At 39.6% G+C, this 15,522-nt stretch overlaps 1 protein-coding gene across 1 annotated transcript in view; it reads left to right on the top strand.

Annotated features, from left to right (window-relative positions):
• Positions 1–383: 383 nt before the first annotated feature.
• LOC125447124 (trinucleotide repeat-containing gene 6B protein-like) overlaps positions 384–15,522 on the top strand; it is a 156,577-nt gene continuing 141,438 nt past the window's right edge. The window contains 3 exon segments of the mRNA XM_059640558.1: positions 384–402; positions 6,445–6,514; positions 7,167–7,266. Coding sequence (XP_059496541.1) covers positions 7,213–7,266 — 54 coding nt within the window. The 5' untranslated portion in view covers positions 384–402; positions 6,445–6,514; positions 7,167–7,212.

The raw sequence follows: 15,522 nt of genomic DNA, 5'->3' as shown, positions 1-15,522 counted from the left end.
CTTTCAGTACAGTGTCGTAAAAACTGCACAGGTTACTGCTTCCTTTCCTTCTCTGCCTCCTCCCACCTTCCAGTGACTGCAGCCTGCTGGTTATGAGGTGGGCAAACTGCCAAGTATGTGTGACAGCAATTAAGCATATGCAAAGCAGTGTTGTGTTTTGGGGAGGCGATGTCTGCGAGTGACCATTCACCAGGACCCCAGAACCCAGCGAAAACTGCTTTATTACAGAGAGAGGGAGACGGAATTTTATTGCCATTTTTCAAGTTCCCACTGTGTGTGCATGTTCATGTGTTTATGTTTTGTTGTTTTCCCCTCCAAATATTTGCTGGCTTTCGACTCACGGAGAGGTCTTTTGTCCTGTTTTACCGTTGTCTCATTGGTTGAGACACACGCTCGAGATGGGTGAGCGTTAAAACAGAATGAAGAGAATATACATTGGATTTTTAAAAAGTACCCTTAAGGTGGTGTCAGAGGATGTGGGCGTGGAAACAGAAGCCATATTTAGGAGGAATCTTGGTTAACAGATCCTTACCTGTACAATTTTGTGAAACAAAATAGTTTCGCTTTTTATTCCCTAAGAGAGAGCCAACCTGTTTGAAACATGGTCTGCATCAATAATTGTGTAATGTTTTGCTTTTAAATATGACTTTATTTTACTGTACATTCTGTTTGTTTATATTCGTACTTTTAACGTTGCAGTATTTTTGCATTTAATGTGATCATGTTAGGGGTTACTTTAAGGGCACAAATTCCGTCTAAAGTTTGCCCTTAAGTGTCGTAATTAAAACAAAATGTATTTGTCACTTAATATTGTCCCTCTTCTGTTTCTAGGATCTTTGCACACCACCCCTATGTTGCTCCATGTCATTCTTTTCTTTTTAATATAGATTCCACCTTCTTTTCTCCTCACCTGCTGCAGTATTGTTTCATTGGCATCAAGTTGGATCTGGTATTTAACTCAAATGGCCATTCTTTGAGAAAATGGCCAGATTACTTGACTGTGAAACAGTACAGTCCTCACACAACGTTCAGCCATATACGCTTTTCAGCCCGGCTCATTGGACCGCAATCAAGAGCCAAGACTGAATTGCTGCCTTTTTCCTTAAGCTCAGCCAAACACTACCTGTTGCTAAATGAAACGTCAGAGGACCTGTTTCAGAGCCATTGGTGAAAATCATGAATAAAATGCTTATGTTGAGGCTTCCAGTCCAGAATGTGCAATATTTAGCTCAGTCAGTAGCAGGTAATCCCTTGCATGTGCTGAAGAGTAAATTGGGACTCAAGAGCATTCACAGGGCATCATCTTCGTTCTTGGGAGATTTTTGTCTTTTGCCTTCTCTAGATGATTTAATGGATCGGCTGGGATTCATGATAGGCTTAAAAAAAAAGTGGTCTCCAGAGTGAATAAAGTTATTGCTCATACCACCTATCCATCATAATAATCCATACCCCTTTAGCTTCTACAATAAATGACTTGGGTGTCGTCAGAGAGATAAAATATATCAGGTTATTAACCACATAAAGAAAGTAAGCATTGCTTCACAGTCAATTCTTGAAATCAGGGATAGGGTTATGAAGACAAGAAGCCAGATGTTGAGCAGCATATTTTTATGTACGTGTGACAAATCAGCAGCTGATGCTCATTGCCAAAGAATGTGGCTAAGATCAGGATACAGAACTGGCTACATGATCTAATGGGAAGTGGGTAAGGATAGCATTTTGGGAAAGTGAATAAAATGTGATGAAGACAGCTGGCCAGGCAGCATCTTAGAAGCAGGAAAGCTGATATTTCGGGCCTAGACCCTTCATCAGAAGCGTCTAGGCCTGAAACGTCAGCGTTCCTGCTCCTAAGATGCTGCTTGGCCTGCTGTGTTCATCCCACTCCACACCTTGTTATCTCGGATTCTCTAGCATTTGCAATTCCTATTATCTGTGAAAATGTGATGAAGCCCCCTTTTTTTTAATCACTCCTACTTGTCTGATACTTGTTACATACTACTTTTAATTTCCTAATTTCCAGAGGACTATTATATGTGATATCTTAATGTACTGGGATCAAGATAGATATGAGAACAGAAATAAAGAAGTAGGAGACTAGAAGTAGGTAGACAAACCATTCGAGCTGTTCACTTTAAAATACTTCAAACAAATTACTTGAAAATTAATTGTAGTTTTGTTTTACTTTGGACAGAGGAATAATTGTACATTTCAATTAATTTTGTAGTTATAATTATGTAAACTTTTTCAAATTTGACTCCTTAGATTTGAGTGTTGCTAGCAAGGCAGTTACTTTCTACTGATGTATAGTTGTCCTTGAAAGATGACGATTAGCAATTTTGATGCTGCAGTCTTTGCTGAAGGTGTGACTGACTACAGTGGAACTTGACTTATCATGTCCCCAAACACGCTATTGTTCTTGTCCCTTTGGGTTGGTGCTTCCCAAACCTTTTGCCTCTGCGAATCCATTTTTAGGCTTGAAATTATAGCAAACTCTTAATGAGAACTGTTAAAGTAGGCGTTATAACTTGGTAGAACTCCATGGTAGCCATTGCTGCTTCAGGGCTTGTGACCCAAAATTTCAGGTTGCACCAGGGAAGCGCTAGGTTGTAGGTAGTGTGTATGCTTTGGTGGTATTATAAACAGAAGTTTGGCAAGTTGCTACAGACCCCTCTGGTCATGCCGACCAGATATCATAAATTAATCTAGTCCCATTTGCCAGCATTTGGCCTGTATCCCTTGTAAACCTTTATTTTTCATGTACCCATCCAGATGCCTTTTTAAATGTTGTCATTGTACTAGCCTCCTCCACCGCATGTGGGAAATCATTCTATACATGCACCATCCTCTGCATGAAAAAGTTGCCCTTGGGTTACTTTTAAATATTTCCCCTCTCACCTTAACCCTAGGCCTTCTAGATTTGGACTCCCCTACGCTGAGGCGGGGAAAAGACCTTGGCTATTCACCCTATCCGTGCCCCTTATGATTTTTATAAACTTCTTTAAGGTCACCCATCAGCCTCCAGCACTCCAGAGAAAATGATCGCAGTGTATACAGCCTCTCCCTGTGGCTCAGGCCCTCCAATCCCAGCAATATCCTTGTGAATCTTTTCAGAACCTCCCTCAAGTTTAACAACATCTTTCCTATAGCAGGGAGACTAGAATTGAATGCATTGTTTCCGAAGTGCCCTAACCAATGCCCTGTATAGCTGCAATATAATATCCCAGCTCCTATACTCAATGCACTGACTAATTAAGGCAAGTGTACCAAACATCATATTCGCTACTCTGTCTGCCTGCGACTCTACTTCAAGGAACTATGAACCTGTATTCCAAGGTCTTTGTTCGGCGACACTCTCCAGGACCCTACTATTAAGTGTACAAGCCCTGCCCTGATTTGCCTTACCAAAATGCAATTCTTCATGTTTATCTAAATTAAGCTGCTATAGTATCCTATGGATGTTGCAGATTGCAGCCATGGTGTGCTGGTACTGGAATGAAGTAAATATTGAGGCTGATTGATAATTACATTCCGAATAATTTGGGCAATGAATGTGGGAAAAACATTCTTGAACCACTGTTGCTTTTATATGTAATTAGTGTTGCTGACCCTGCAATGAATGATAGGATTTCGATTTTCTTCAAAACAGATGATTTCAGAGCATGATTTTAAATCTTCAAGCTTTGATTTTTAAACCCTGTTGCTTGCTTAAATATACATGGTATTTCATTGGGATCACAGTGTTGTATGATAGTGAGAGTGGGAAATTTTCATACGATGATCTGTGGAAAGAACTCTGTCCAAGTATGGATTTTAGCATTCCAAACTTGTAAAGAGCATTTTGAACCTTGCAGCATCATTGTAAAGTGCATGTGATAAGACTGTCGCTGGTGGGGAACAATTTGAGATGGTCAATTAAAAGATTATTCATAAAGCATGTCAAACTATTAGGTCAGTGTTTTCAGAATATATTACCATCAGCAGACACTATTTAGCTGAGTAAATGTGATTTATCAGGACCTTGTATTATTGAAGATTTAGTTTGCAGTATTTAATGTTGCAGAACTGAAGTACAGAGAGATCTGGATGTCCTGGTAAATGAATTGTGAAAGATTAGTATGCAGAAGCATCAGGTGGAAAGAGGCAAGTGGAATATAAAATGGTGATATTTTCCTACAGTTGTGTAAAGTGTTGGTGAGGCCGTATCTGGAGTACTGAATACAGTTCTGGTTGCCTTATTTAATAGGATGTAAATCTGTGAGAAACAGTCCACAGCTGATTCATTTGACTGAGAGCTCGGTTTGGGGGTGAGGTTAGTTTTAGGAGGAAGATCGGATGGACTGGCCTATATCCATTGGTGCATATAAGGTTCAAAGTGGACCCCACAAGATGGATGCTAGAAGGACAGCTCCTTCTCCGGTGGAGAGTAGAAAACAGTGGCACATTGCTTAAGGATAAGAGATTGGTTGGTCTTTAGAATTCTGTGCCCCAAAGTCACTTCAAAGGTTATCCACCTTTTGCCTTTAATTCCCTTTTATAGTTGAGATTCTTTCATGTACAGGTGGAAGTGTGAAGTTGAACTGTCAAGATTGTCCATATCTCATTGAATGATGGAGCAGACTAGAGGGCTGAACAGCCTATTCTTGCACCTAATTTATATATTTTACATGCATAGATAGGTAGTGTTTATATAGCACAATGCAAATTCTTGGACCATCCCAGAAACACTTTACAAATTACTTAGGAGAGTAGTTGCAATCATTTTGAAGGGAAATACCATTATTAGTGGTCTAAATGTGCATATGAGCAAAATTAGGTTTGCTCGTGATAACAGAAATTCATAGCTTTGCTTTGAATGCATTCTAAACTATCAGTTGAAACAAGTGCTCTTTTGCTTGTAGATTTTAAAGTGTAAATATCTGGAAAAAGTAGTGTTGATACTTTTTGTGAAATTGAAAATGTTATGTCTCTTTATATGCAAGTATGGAACAAGTAACTCGCAAGGATTTGAAATGTTCATCTGAATCTTTGGGAAATAGTGTTAGGCTCATTGCTGGATGCATGAAGGGGTGTTATTTTGATTAAAGTATGAACAATAAAATCAAACCACCACTGTTATTTCAATATGCCTCTCTGGGTAGTAATTTCCCCTCTAACAAGACACTTAGAGACATTCCCCATCCCCCCTTGAAAGGGGTTTGACGGGATGGACAATGGGGGGGTGTGTGTGTGTGTGTGTGTGTCTCAGTCTCACAACCTGGGGTTGTGTGTATTCAAGAAAATCTGTTTTCTCCCCCTCCTCAAAATAAAGCAAAAATCCTGTCTTGGAAAACACACCTTCTGTTAGACTTTATAAATGTTGGTTCTAGTGGAAGCAATAATGTTTGATACAGATCAAGAAACTCATCCTGTTTAAAGTAGATATTGGGTGACTTGGTCCTCTGCAATACCACTTGAATTCCTTAAGTGAATTTTAAAGAAAATTATTGGTACCACTTCTTCTGTTTTGTACTCAGACATTTGACCCTTAGATGTTGGGGTTGTTCTGATTGGATGTTTCGCTGATACTGATAGTGGCTGGTATTGCAAATGGAATAGGTGTCAAAAAAGTGCCTTTGGAGTAGGATGTTTTCCTCCTAACTAGCTTTAATTAGGAGTGCAAAAAGCAACCGAAGCTGAGCTGTGCATTGAACTTTTATTTTCAGGTAATCTCCCTGCTCACCTCGAGTAACATTGAGGATTGTGAGAAGAGTAGAATCCCTACTGTGTAGAAGCAGGCCATTTGGCCCATTGAGTCTACACTGACCCTCCAAAGAGCGCCCTACCCAGACTTGCCCCATCCCTGGAACCTTACATTCCCATGGCTAATCCACATACCCCGCACATCCGTGGACACTATGGGCAATGTAACATGTCCAGTCCCCCTGACCTGCTTATCTTTGGACTGTGGGAGGAAACAGAGTGGAATTGAACCCGGGTCCCTGGCACTGCGAGGCAGCAGTGCTAACCACTGAGCAACCAGCCGACCATGGCTAATTGGGTAAGGCACCAAAAGGAGTGCTTTGCGGGATCTGAAGGTTTTGGGTGAGAAATCTTGTCCTGCACAGATGAAAACCTACTGAAGTATATAAAAAAAAATTGAGTATTGCTGAAGAAAAATACACTTTGTCAAAGCTTTAGATCTTGCACTCACCAGGGTAATTGCAGAAACCAATGTAAAACAGATGTCACATTAGTACTGTATAAATTGAAAGTGCTTGTTGGTTAGCAAGTGGACTCTGCACCAGTTAGATGATGTGATTTGTCAAACTTTGTTTAAATTTTAAACCAGATAAGTTGATTGATCAATGCACTTACCTGAAAAATGAGCCAGTAATACTTGAGATCTGCACTACCACACAATTATAAGTATAGTTTGTTAATAATTTTTTCTTCTTTATATTGCAGAATTTTTGCACCATATGTAGTCACAAGAGAAGATCTGTTGGGCTGTAGACGCCCGTGAAAACTGTCACAGGTAAAATTTATATATTCAAGTAATGTGCAGTATTTGGGTCTGTAAGAGTTACTTTCACATAGCCTATTACAGACTATTTTAAGCACCAACTGGTGTAGTAGCAAGCCAAAGAAAATACAGAAAAAGACTTCTGTTTCAATGAATTTTTAGTGCTGTAGGGGTAGTGGTCCGGCAATAAATTGCTGTTTGAATTAGATTTTCTTCTGCAAAAAAAGTTTGAGTTCCTTAAACTCCTGTACATTTGTCCCTTGGGTGGTGGGGCTGTTCTATATTGGATGTTTCAGTGATACTGTGTAAGGGTGGCTGGTGTTGCAAATAGAATAGATGTGAAACAAAAGTGCAGTGGGCTGGCATTCTTCTAATGTTGATATTGAGGTATATTGTTGGGGCAAAGTAGTATAAGTTTTCCTCATTGTCTATGGTATGCTTTCTTTTGGATCCTTACTTGACACTGTCTGTTTTCCCTGAGTTGAGAATGTGTAATTGTAATATGGAAGAGAAAGGAAGGTCCTGGACTACTTGGCTTCAGTGTTTGTAATCGTATGGATGTCCAAGAATATAACTAGTTCAAATAAACCATTCATTTGAAATATGTTTCTGATAGTCTTATTTTCTGTTCTAACCTGTTGAAATGTTTTTCCTTCCAAAACAGTGTTTGTACAAAAGTGTTTGCGGATATTTGCACAGAAACCCTTCTCATGCAGGTTAATGACGGGCCAAGGCGCCAGCAAGCGTGTCTCAAGACCTTCATGGTAAGGGTGTCCCTGTCGGAGTTTTTAGGCTGTATTCAGAATAGTGTGCATGGATATTTTGATTACTAATACAAATTTTTCTAAAGGATAGTTTGTTTGTTTAGATGTTTTTCAACAGGAACAAGGTTAGAAATGTTACACTTAACCTTCATCTTCTGGAACTGAGATGGAGGAAAATCATTCATAATTCATAATTTCATAATACAGGGCATTGTTCTGTGACTTCTGTTGTGAAGTACTGTGTTTGTGGACATTGGGGTTTCACTTTGACAGAAGAGTGATTGTAGAGCTTGCTATCACACTCTGCTAGTGCTTGTTCTGAGCATCAACTGATAAAGAAATGAGAAATTAGACAAAAAGTTGTCCCTGTTTTGATGGCTTGGATTTTTTGAATTTAATTGAAGATGTGGCCAATTGATTGCTATTCTACTTGGTGAGCTGTAATGATGGGTATGGAGTACAGTTGATGCTATGTATTTGTTGTACCCAGATGCTCTGTCATAGATTGTTACATTATAATTTCACCCTCTTCCCTCAATTCCTCAATGATTATCAGAGTAATGTACATTTTCTCAGTTCTTTGACTTCTCAGACTTGGGGGAAGTGAAAATATGATATGCAAGATAGGGCAGGAGTAGTTTCTGAAGTTCAAATAGTCTGGTGCATTCCCAGTAACTGAATAATAGCCTTTGTAGACTAAGGTAGGCTCTTTGCCTTTGTGGCTTATGACGTAATTTGTAGTGTTGAGATAAACAATAACTGAGACATTTATTGTTTCAGATAAATACTGCAGCATTGTTAGAGCTTACAAAATATAGATTTTAAAAAATTCAGGGCTTCGTTGCAAATTTCTTTCAGCTTTTTATCTTGTTCTTATATCGCAGGGGAAAAGCTGGAGGTTAAATTTGTTTGTTTGCATTGCGTTTTGTAGATAAATACCTAAAGAGGTTAAAGAAAATTGATAAATCAAGTAATTCCATCCTCTAAATCAGTTTCTCTATTTGTAATATCCTTGTTGCTGAGTCAAAATGCTAAGGTTTCAATTGCCACTCCAGAGCTTCAGCATAATTTCAGTGCATTGCTCAGGGGTCAGCTCTGCCATTCAATATTACAATTGGTCCTTGACTCTGACTGTACCTTTCCTAAAACCTCAAAATCCAAAAATCCATTGATAGTCTGGAGTATATTTTGGGTATCTACAGCCTTGTTGGTCAGAGTTCGAGAAATTCACGACCATATGAGCAAAGAAATCTTTCCTAATCTCAGTCTGAAATGTTCAACTCACATCCTTTGACTGTGACCTTGGTCTGGGCTCTCTAGCCTGGAGAACAATCTCTGTCAAATCTGTTCAGACTTGTGTGTATCCTTGACACAGGAGATTGTCACACAGACCGTTGTTCACTGGTTAAATGGATATTCAAGATCTCTCCGCATTGTACAAAGCAAAGAATGAGATCCCCAGCCAGTATTCCTCACTTGATCAAAAGGAAACCGTGGCATTTATTTCACTGCTGTTCGTAGAATCTTGCTATGATAAACTGTCAGCCATATTTGTCTGTACAACAACTGACCTGCACTGTAAAGTAATTCATTGTATTTGCAGAGCTTTGCTGTATGTCTAAGATATGATAAGTTGGTACGTAACTGTAAATCTTTCTACCAGCCAACACTACACAAACATGCACGTGCACTGCCACCCCCCCCCAAAAAAAAGTCATCTTACATGAATGGCTGATTGCGTGGAATTTGAAAGCTAATCTTCTGCCTCATTGAATGTAAGTCTCCCAGTAAAGCTGGGAGATAATCGATGAATCACAATGATCTCAAAATAGTTGTATTTTCTTCTCTTACCAAGTTTTACAGATCCGCAAAGAAAAATTTGAAGCATTTGGCTGGTGACAAAGTTCAATACAAAAAAAACTTTTAGTCTCTGTAATCATCTACTTGATTTTACTAAATGCATGTCTGACTCCTCAAAAATTTGTGTTCCTATTGGACTTTATTGCCTCCCTGGGAATTCATTTGAAGTATTTAGTCTAATTGACGTAAAATGCTTTTACCCCATCTTCTGCTCATCTTCCCTTTTTGGCCCTTCATTGTCAGTCCCTAGGCTTATAGTAAAACTTTCTCAAGGTTCTTGTTCAACATCACACATTGAAGGATCTTGAATCTTCTCCGAGACTTCCTTTGTATGCAAATTGACTTGTGTGGTATCTCTTTGAAGCAGCGGTGTCTGATACTGGGTATCAGACCAGAAGTCCATTGCTATTGTTACGGACCGGACCAAGCCCCCTCAAAATATATTAAATTAGATTGTCTAGGCTCAAACTTTTTCTTATTTTAAAGGCAAATGCCACGCGTTGCGTTCCCGATGAATTTGATTGGTCAAGCTATCAGCCTTGAAGTAAAACACACTTTATAGTCATACAGTATAATTAAAATACAATAAAAGGAAGAAGAAATTGGCTCAGTGGTTAGCACTGCAGCCTCACAGCGCCAGGGACCCGGGTTCGATTCCAGCCTTGGGTGACTGTCTGTGTGGAGTTTGCACATTCTCCCTGTGTCTGCGTGGGTTTCCTCCCACAGTCCAAAGATGTGCAAACTAGGTGGATTGGCCATGGGAAATTTCCCGTAGTATTCAGGGGGATGGGTCTGGGTGGGATGCTCCAAGGGGCGGTGTGGACTTGTTGGGCCGAAGGGCTTGTTTCCACACTGTAGGGAATCTAATCTAATCTAATCTAATCTAAATCAGAATAACTTGTATCTATTGGGAAAACTTAATGGAATAATAGATTATTTAACTACTAAACAGCAACTGTTCCAATATAGTAACATCCCATTAACACACCCTTGGCAAAGGCACATGGAGTAAAATTGATTGTTTCACATGCTATTCTGCAATCCAGGAGGGTAAGAAATATCAAGAGAAAACTCAGAGTAACAAGGACAGAATGTACTGCAGCTCCCAAACCCAGCGTTATGACAGCAGCAACTGCTACTGGAAAAGTAAAACCAAAAATCCTGGCTCTGGGGAAACATGACACCACCTATTCAGGCTGTTTCTATTGTTCCAACATTATTTTTTAAAGAAAACCCAAGACCTCTCAAGCTGTTTACTTTATTGGATTCAAATAGACAGCTTTGAACCTCTGTCTTAAAGCCTGTCTTCAAACAAAAGCCAGGACAAAATACACCTCAAAGTCATAGCATTGTCAGACTTTTTTTCTACAAATATGGTAGTCTTTATTTGGTACCAGAATTATATATTAATCATTCTGAGTGTTGGTGCCAAGACATGCATTTATTGTTTACACTTGGTTACTGTGGGTTTTTTTTGCAATTATTGTCTTGCTGGGCTGGGCCAGTTTAGCGGATAGTGAAGAGTCAGTCACATAGCATGGAATTGTACACTGTACTGATGGGCTTAGTTGCACAACTTGTGATTCATATTTTATTCTAGGCACGGCACAATCCAGGATCCAATTTGGCTCATTTACAATCGCATGAATACTTTGTGTCCTGCCCACCAATGTCTGACATTGCGTATTGCTGAACATTAAAACAAAACAGTGCAGTTTTTCGCCAGTTCCATCTCTTGGTCTTACTGGAAAGTGTTCAAACACATGATTCCTGTTCCTCCTGAAGTTGACGCTATTTGGATTTGTTGGTGAAGTTCAACAACTACAGCTGAAGCCTTCAGCCTGTGTCCATATTTGCATTTCCAACACCAGGGCTTTGGACCAGTTTTCCATTTCCTAGTCAAGGGCTCTCTTTCATTCCTACCAGAGATCTACTTGAATTAGTACAAATCGGGGATTAACCCTGGAATGATGCTCCTCTGGAAATCTGAGGCATATTTTGGATAAATCCACTTGACCACTGGAATAACCCCAAATAAGCTTTCTTTACATTATTATTGACTTGTGGGATGTGGCTGTCGCCGGCTGGCCTAGTACTTACTGCCCATCACTAATCACTCCTTCAGAAGGTGGTGTTGCGTTGCTGCTTTGAACCATTTCAAGTGCTATCGGATGACCCACAATGCCTCTAGGGAGGGAATTACAGGATTTTGACCTAGTATCCCTGAAGGACCGGTGATATATTTCCAAGTCAGGATGGTGAGAGGTTTGGAGGGGAACTTGAAGGGAAACGTTTTGGTGATGTTCCCATGTATATGCTGCCCTCCTTCTAGATGGAAGCATTCGTGGGGTTGGAAGGTGCTGTCAAATGGTTTTTTTGGTTAATATCTGTGGTGCATCTTGTTAGTAGCAGCAGTACATACCGAATATTGCGGTGGAGTGACTGAAGACATTTGATGAGATTCCACATTGTGCAAAGTGGGTGACGGGTAAAGCACTAGCATTGCAAAGATGATTGGCTGGTTGGAAATAAATATATGCATAAATGACTGGCAGGATGTGACAGGGGTTATACAGGGATCTGTGGTAGACCCTCAGCTTCTTACAATTTATAGCAATGACTTAGAGATCATTGACTTGGAAATAGATCATTGACTCAAAATCCTGCAACTTCCTCCCTAATGGCATTGTGGGCTACTCACATTACAGCAGTTCAAGGATGCAGCAAGAGAGCACTATCTAAGGATAAGTAGGGATGGACAAAAAATATTGGCTAAGCCAACAATGCTCTGATCCCATGAATTAATTTTTTTAAAGCTGAAAAAGTAGGGCCATGAGCTCTGGGAAAGCAATGGCTGCTGTGGAGCTGAGCACCTCACTGCTACTTGCCAGACATCATCTCTGTCCCCAGTGACATTGACCTTCTCCCTTCCCACTTCTGTCTCATTTCTCAACACTCAACATGCAGTAATAGTGGGAGAAAATTTGGGAAGTGAGTTTTTAGAGTTTGAACCTAATATGATAAAAAGGATAGCAATTTTTCCTAGTCCGAAAGCATGTGACTTAGATTATAAGACTATAAGATGTAGGAGCAAAAGTAGGCCATTTAGCCTGTTGAGTCTGGAATATTTTTGTCAATTCAGTGCTTCTGCTCTTTTTTAAGACTTATTTTTCTTAGAAACTTCTGTCTAAGGAGGCTTCAGGTCAATCCATGTCTAACAACTTGTTCTGGAAAGTCTACTCACGTTTTGACCTCAGTGACACATTTCACAATAATTGTCGAGACAATCCAACCCATTCTAAAAGTTCAACAGAATTCCCAATAAAACACCAAATCAATGAACTGTATCCTCTAATTTTTAATCATTGCTCAAAATACGAAGAAACACACAAATGTACCCAAAATGTCTGTGAAAGCTTACTCCCTGGGGTGATAGATTGAAGAAAACCTGCCCTTGTGAAGGGGATGGATGGAAATGGTGAGGGGTGCTTCTGAGAGGACAGAAGGAGGCTGCAGGAGGTGTAGGAATAATTTTAAATTTCACAATGAATGATTCGCTGCTGACTGGTATCCAAGAATTTGAGGTAAAGAATTGCTTGCAAATGAATCCATAGGTATGTTGAAAAGGGGGGAAATAAAATGTAATTAAAGGGATGTTGGTTGTCTGGAAGGTGAGCTTGGAGACTTAATAGGTTGTAAAGAAATGATGAATAAAATGAATCAATAGTTTGCTTTTCTCTTTACTGTGAATGATGGATTTTTAAAAAATATTGGTAATATTTGTGAATCTGGAGGTTGAACAAAGAAGATCATGGCGAAATTATCGTCACTAAGGAACCAGCACTGAACAAACTGATGGAGCTGTGAGGTTAAGTCAAGTCGTCAGGTCTGATGAACTTTATCCTTGGATTAAGAGTGGCTAATGTAGTCGATAGTGTTGTCAATTTTCCAGTGCTTCATTAGATTCTGGAAAAGATCCATTTAGTCTGGTAAGTAACAAATATAACAATCCCCCCCCCCCCCCATCAGAAAGGGATGGAGGCAGGAAATTATAGGCGAGTTAGCTTGATGCCAGTTGTGAGGATGGTGTTAAAATCCATCACTTAAGGAGGTTATAACTGGGCAATTGGAAAAAAACTTGAGGTAATTGGGAAGAGTCAGTATGGTTTATTCAAAGGAAAATCATGTTGACCCAATTTATTGAAGTCCTCTTGAAAGAATAATGTGTGCCTTGTATAAAGGCAAGCCTGTTGATGTAATGTACTTTTGATTTCTGGAAGACACTTGATAAGACTTCTCATATTGCGCAAAGTGGGAATGGGGGTAACGTACCAGCGTGCTTAGAAGATGGCTAATTGGAAACTAAATCGTGTATGTCATACCATAGAATCACTATAGAGTGGAAACAGGCTCTTTTGACCCAACAAGTCCACGCTGAATCTGAGCTTCCCACCCAGACCCATCCCCCTATAACCCACCTAATCTACACCTTCCTGAATACTATGGCAATTTAACATGGCCATTCTGCCTAACCTGCACTTTGGACTGGCCTAGGTCCTGGCGCTGTGAAGCAGCAGTGCTAACCACTGTGCTACCGTGCAAGTGGATCTTTTTCACAGTTGCAGAATGTGATGAATGGGGTCCTGCAGGAGTCTCTGGTGCACCCTCAGCTGCTTACAATATATATCAATGATGTAGATGAAGGGGTTACTAAATTTGCAGATGGCATAAAGATGGGCCTGAAAGAATGATGTGAAGATAAAACAATAAATGTTAAATGATTTTGCAAAAATCTAGATTGTGAGAAAGTGTGAAGTTGTTCAGTTTGGCAGTAAGATTTATTTTTAAAAAGAGTTTTAGTTAAACTGAGATGACTGCAGAATTTTGAGATGCAGGGGGTCTAGGTATTCTAGTGCATGAGGCATTAGAAGTTAGTGTGGTGGGTGCAGCACATAATCAGAAAGGTTAAAGGGATGTTTCCATTTATTACAATAGGAAATGAACAGTTAAGACTAAGGATGTTATGCACCAGTTTACAAGGCATTCGTGAGATAATACCTTGAAAGCTGTATATAGTTTTGGCCCCCTCTTAGTTAAGGGAGGATGTTTGGAGCTGCTCGACTCAGTTGATACCTAGAATGAGCAAGTTGTTTTATGAACAAAGGTTGGATGAGTCAGGCTTGCTTTCGTCGTTGTTCGAAAGAACAAGGGCTGTTTTGGCTGAAGTTTTAAATGATCATGAAAAGTTTTGACACGGATATGGAAGTACGTTTACTTTGTGGCTGATCCAGAACTGGTGGACACCCTAAAAATTGAGGTCACCTTTTTAGGGCAGAAGTGAGAGAATTTTTCTTTCTTTTAAGGGTTGTATTGCTGTGGAACATTTTGCATATGGAGGAGATCTCTGAATATTCTTAAGGCGGAAGTAGATTCTTGAGAAGAGATGGAAATATGGAATTTGAAATATAGACAGATCTTGAAATGGAGTGATCTTGAAGGGCTGAACAGCTTAGTTTTGTCTCTTGTTCGTAGTCTGTATTTGAAATTGAGGGCTGTGTAAAGTTCAGGAACTACTGGAATGGAAAATATGTGGCAGATTGTACTGTAATAAATGCTGTCAGTTGTTAATTTTAAATCTGAGACTGAGACCCAAGGCATAAAGTAGGATTGTATTTTCCTGCTTGAGATGTTCCACCTTTGTGCATATGTGATAGAATTCATTAGCTGTGACCCCACCAGTCTGTAAAATATATGTTTCTGAGATGGCCTTTCATTCGTGGAAGTTTTGTGTAGGATATTTTGCATTTTAAAAAAAGTCTTTTTTTAAATGCTGCAAAGTCTAGGAAATTAATGCTGTCCTTTATAAGTGAGAATGAAAAAACAGCCTCAAACCACCAGAGCTGAAAATGTAAGAAATGTAATGGATTTTTAGATGGGAAAGGGTAAAAAAAAAACAAAGGAAAGGACTGTGCAGGAGCGAAATATGGTGTTTCTTAAAAATATATTCATAAGACTTGGGTGTTGCCATACTAGGCAACACTTATCTATCCTGAATTTGGCTAGAGAGCATAGAACGTACAGCAGAGAAACAGACCCTTTGGTTCGACCATTCCGTACTGACCATAATCCCAAATTTAACTAGTCCCGCTTTCTTGCACGTGGCTCATGTTGCTCCAGACACTACTAATTCATGTACTACTTCAAATATCTTTTAAATGTTATAACTGTACCGGCATCCTCCACTTCTGCTGGAAGGTCCTTCCCCACATGGACTACTATGTAACAAAAAAAATTGTCCCTCATGTCTTTTTAAATCATTCTCCTCTCATCTTAAAAATATGTCCCCTAGTCTTGAAATAACCAACTCTAGGGAAAAGGCCCCTGCGATTCATTTTA

The sequence above is a fragment of the Stegostoma tigrinum genome, chromosome 38 (genome assembly GCF_030684315.1).
Source record: "Stegostoma tigrinum isolate sSteTig4 chromosome 38, sSteTig4.hap1, whole genome shotgun sequence".
Taxonomy (NCBI): Eukaryota; Metazoa; Chordata; class Chondrichthyes; order Orectolobiformes; family Stegostomatidae; genus Stegostoma; species Stegostoma tigrinum.
This window is presented reverse-complemented; position numbering and strand designations above follow the sequence as displayed.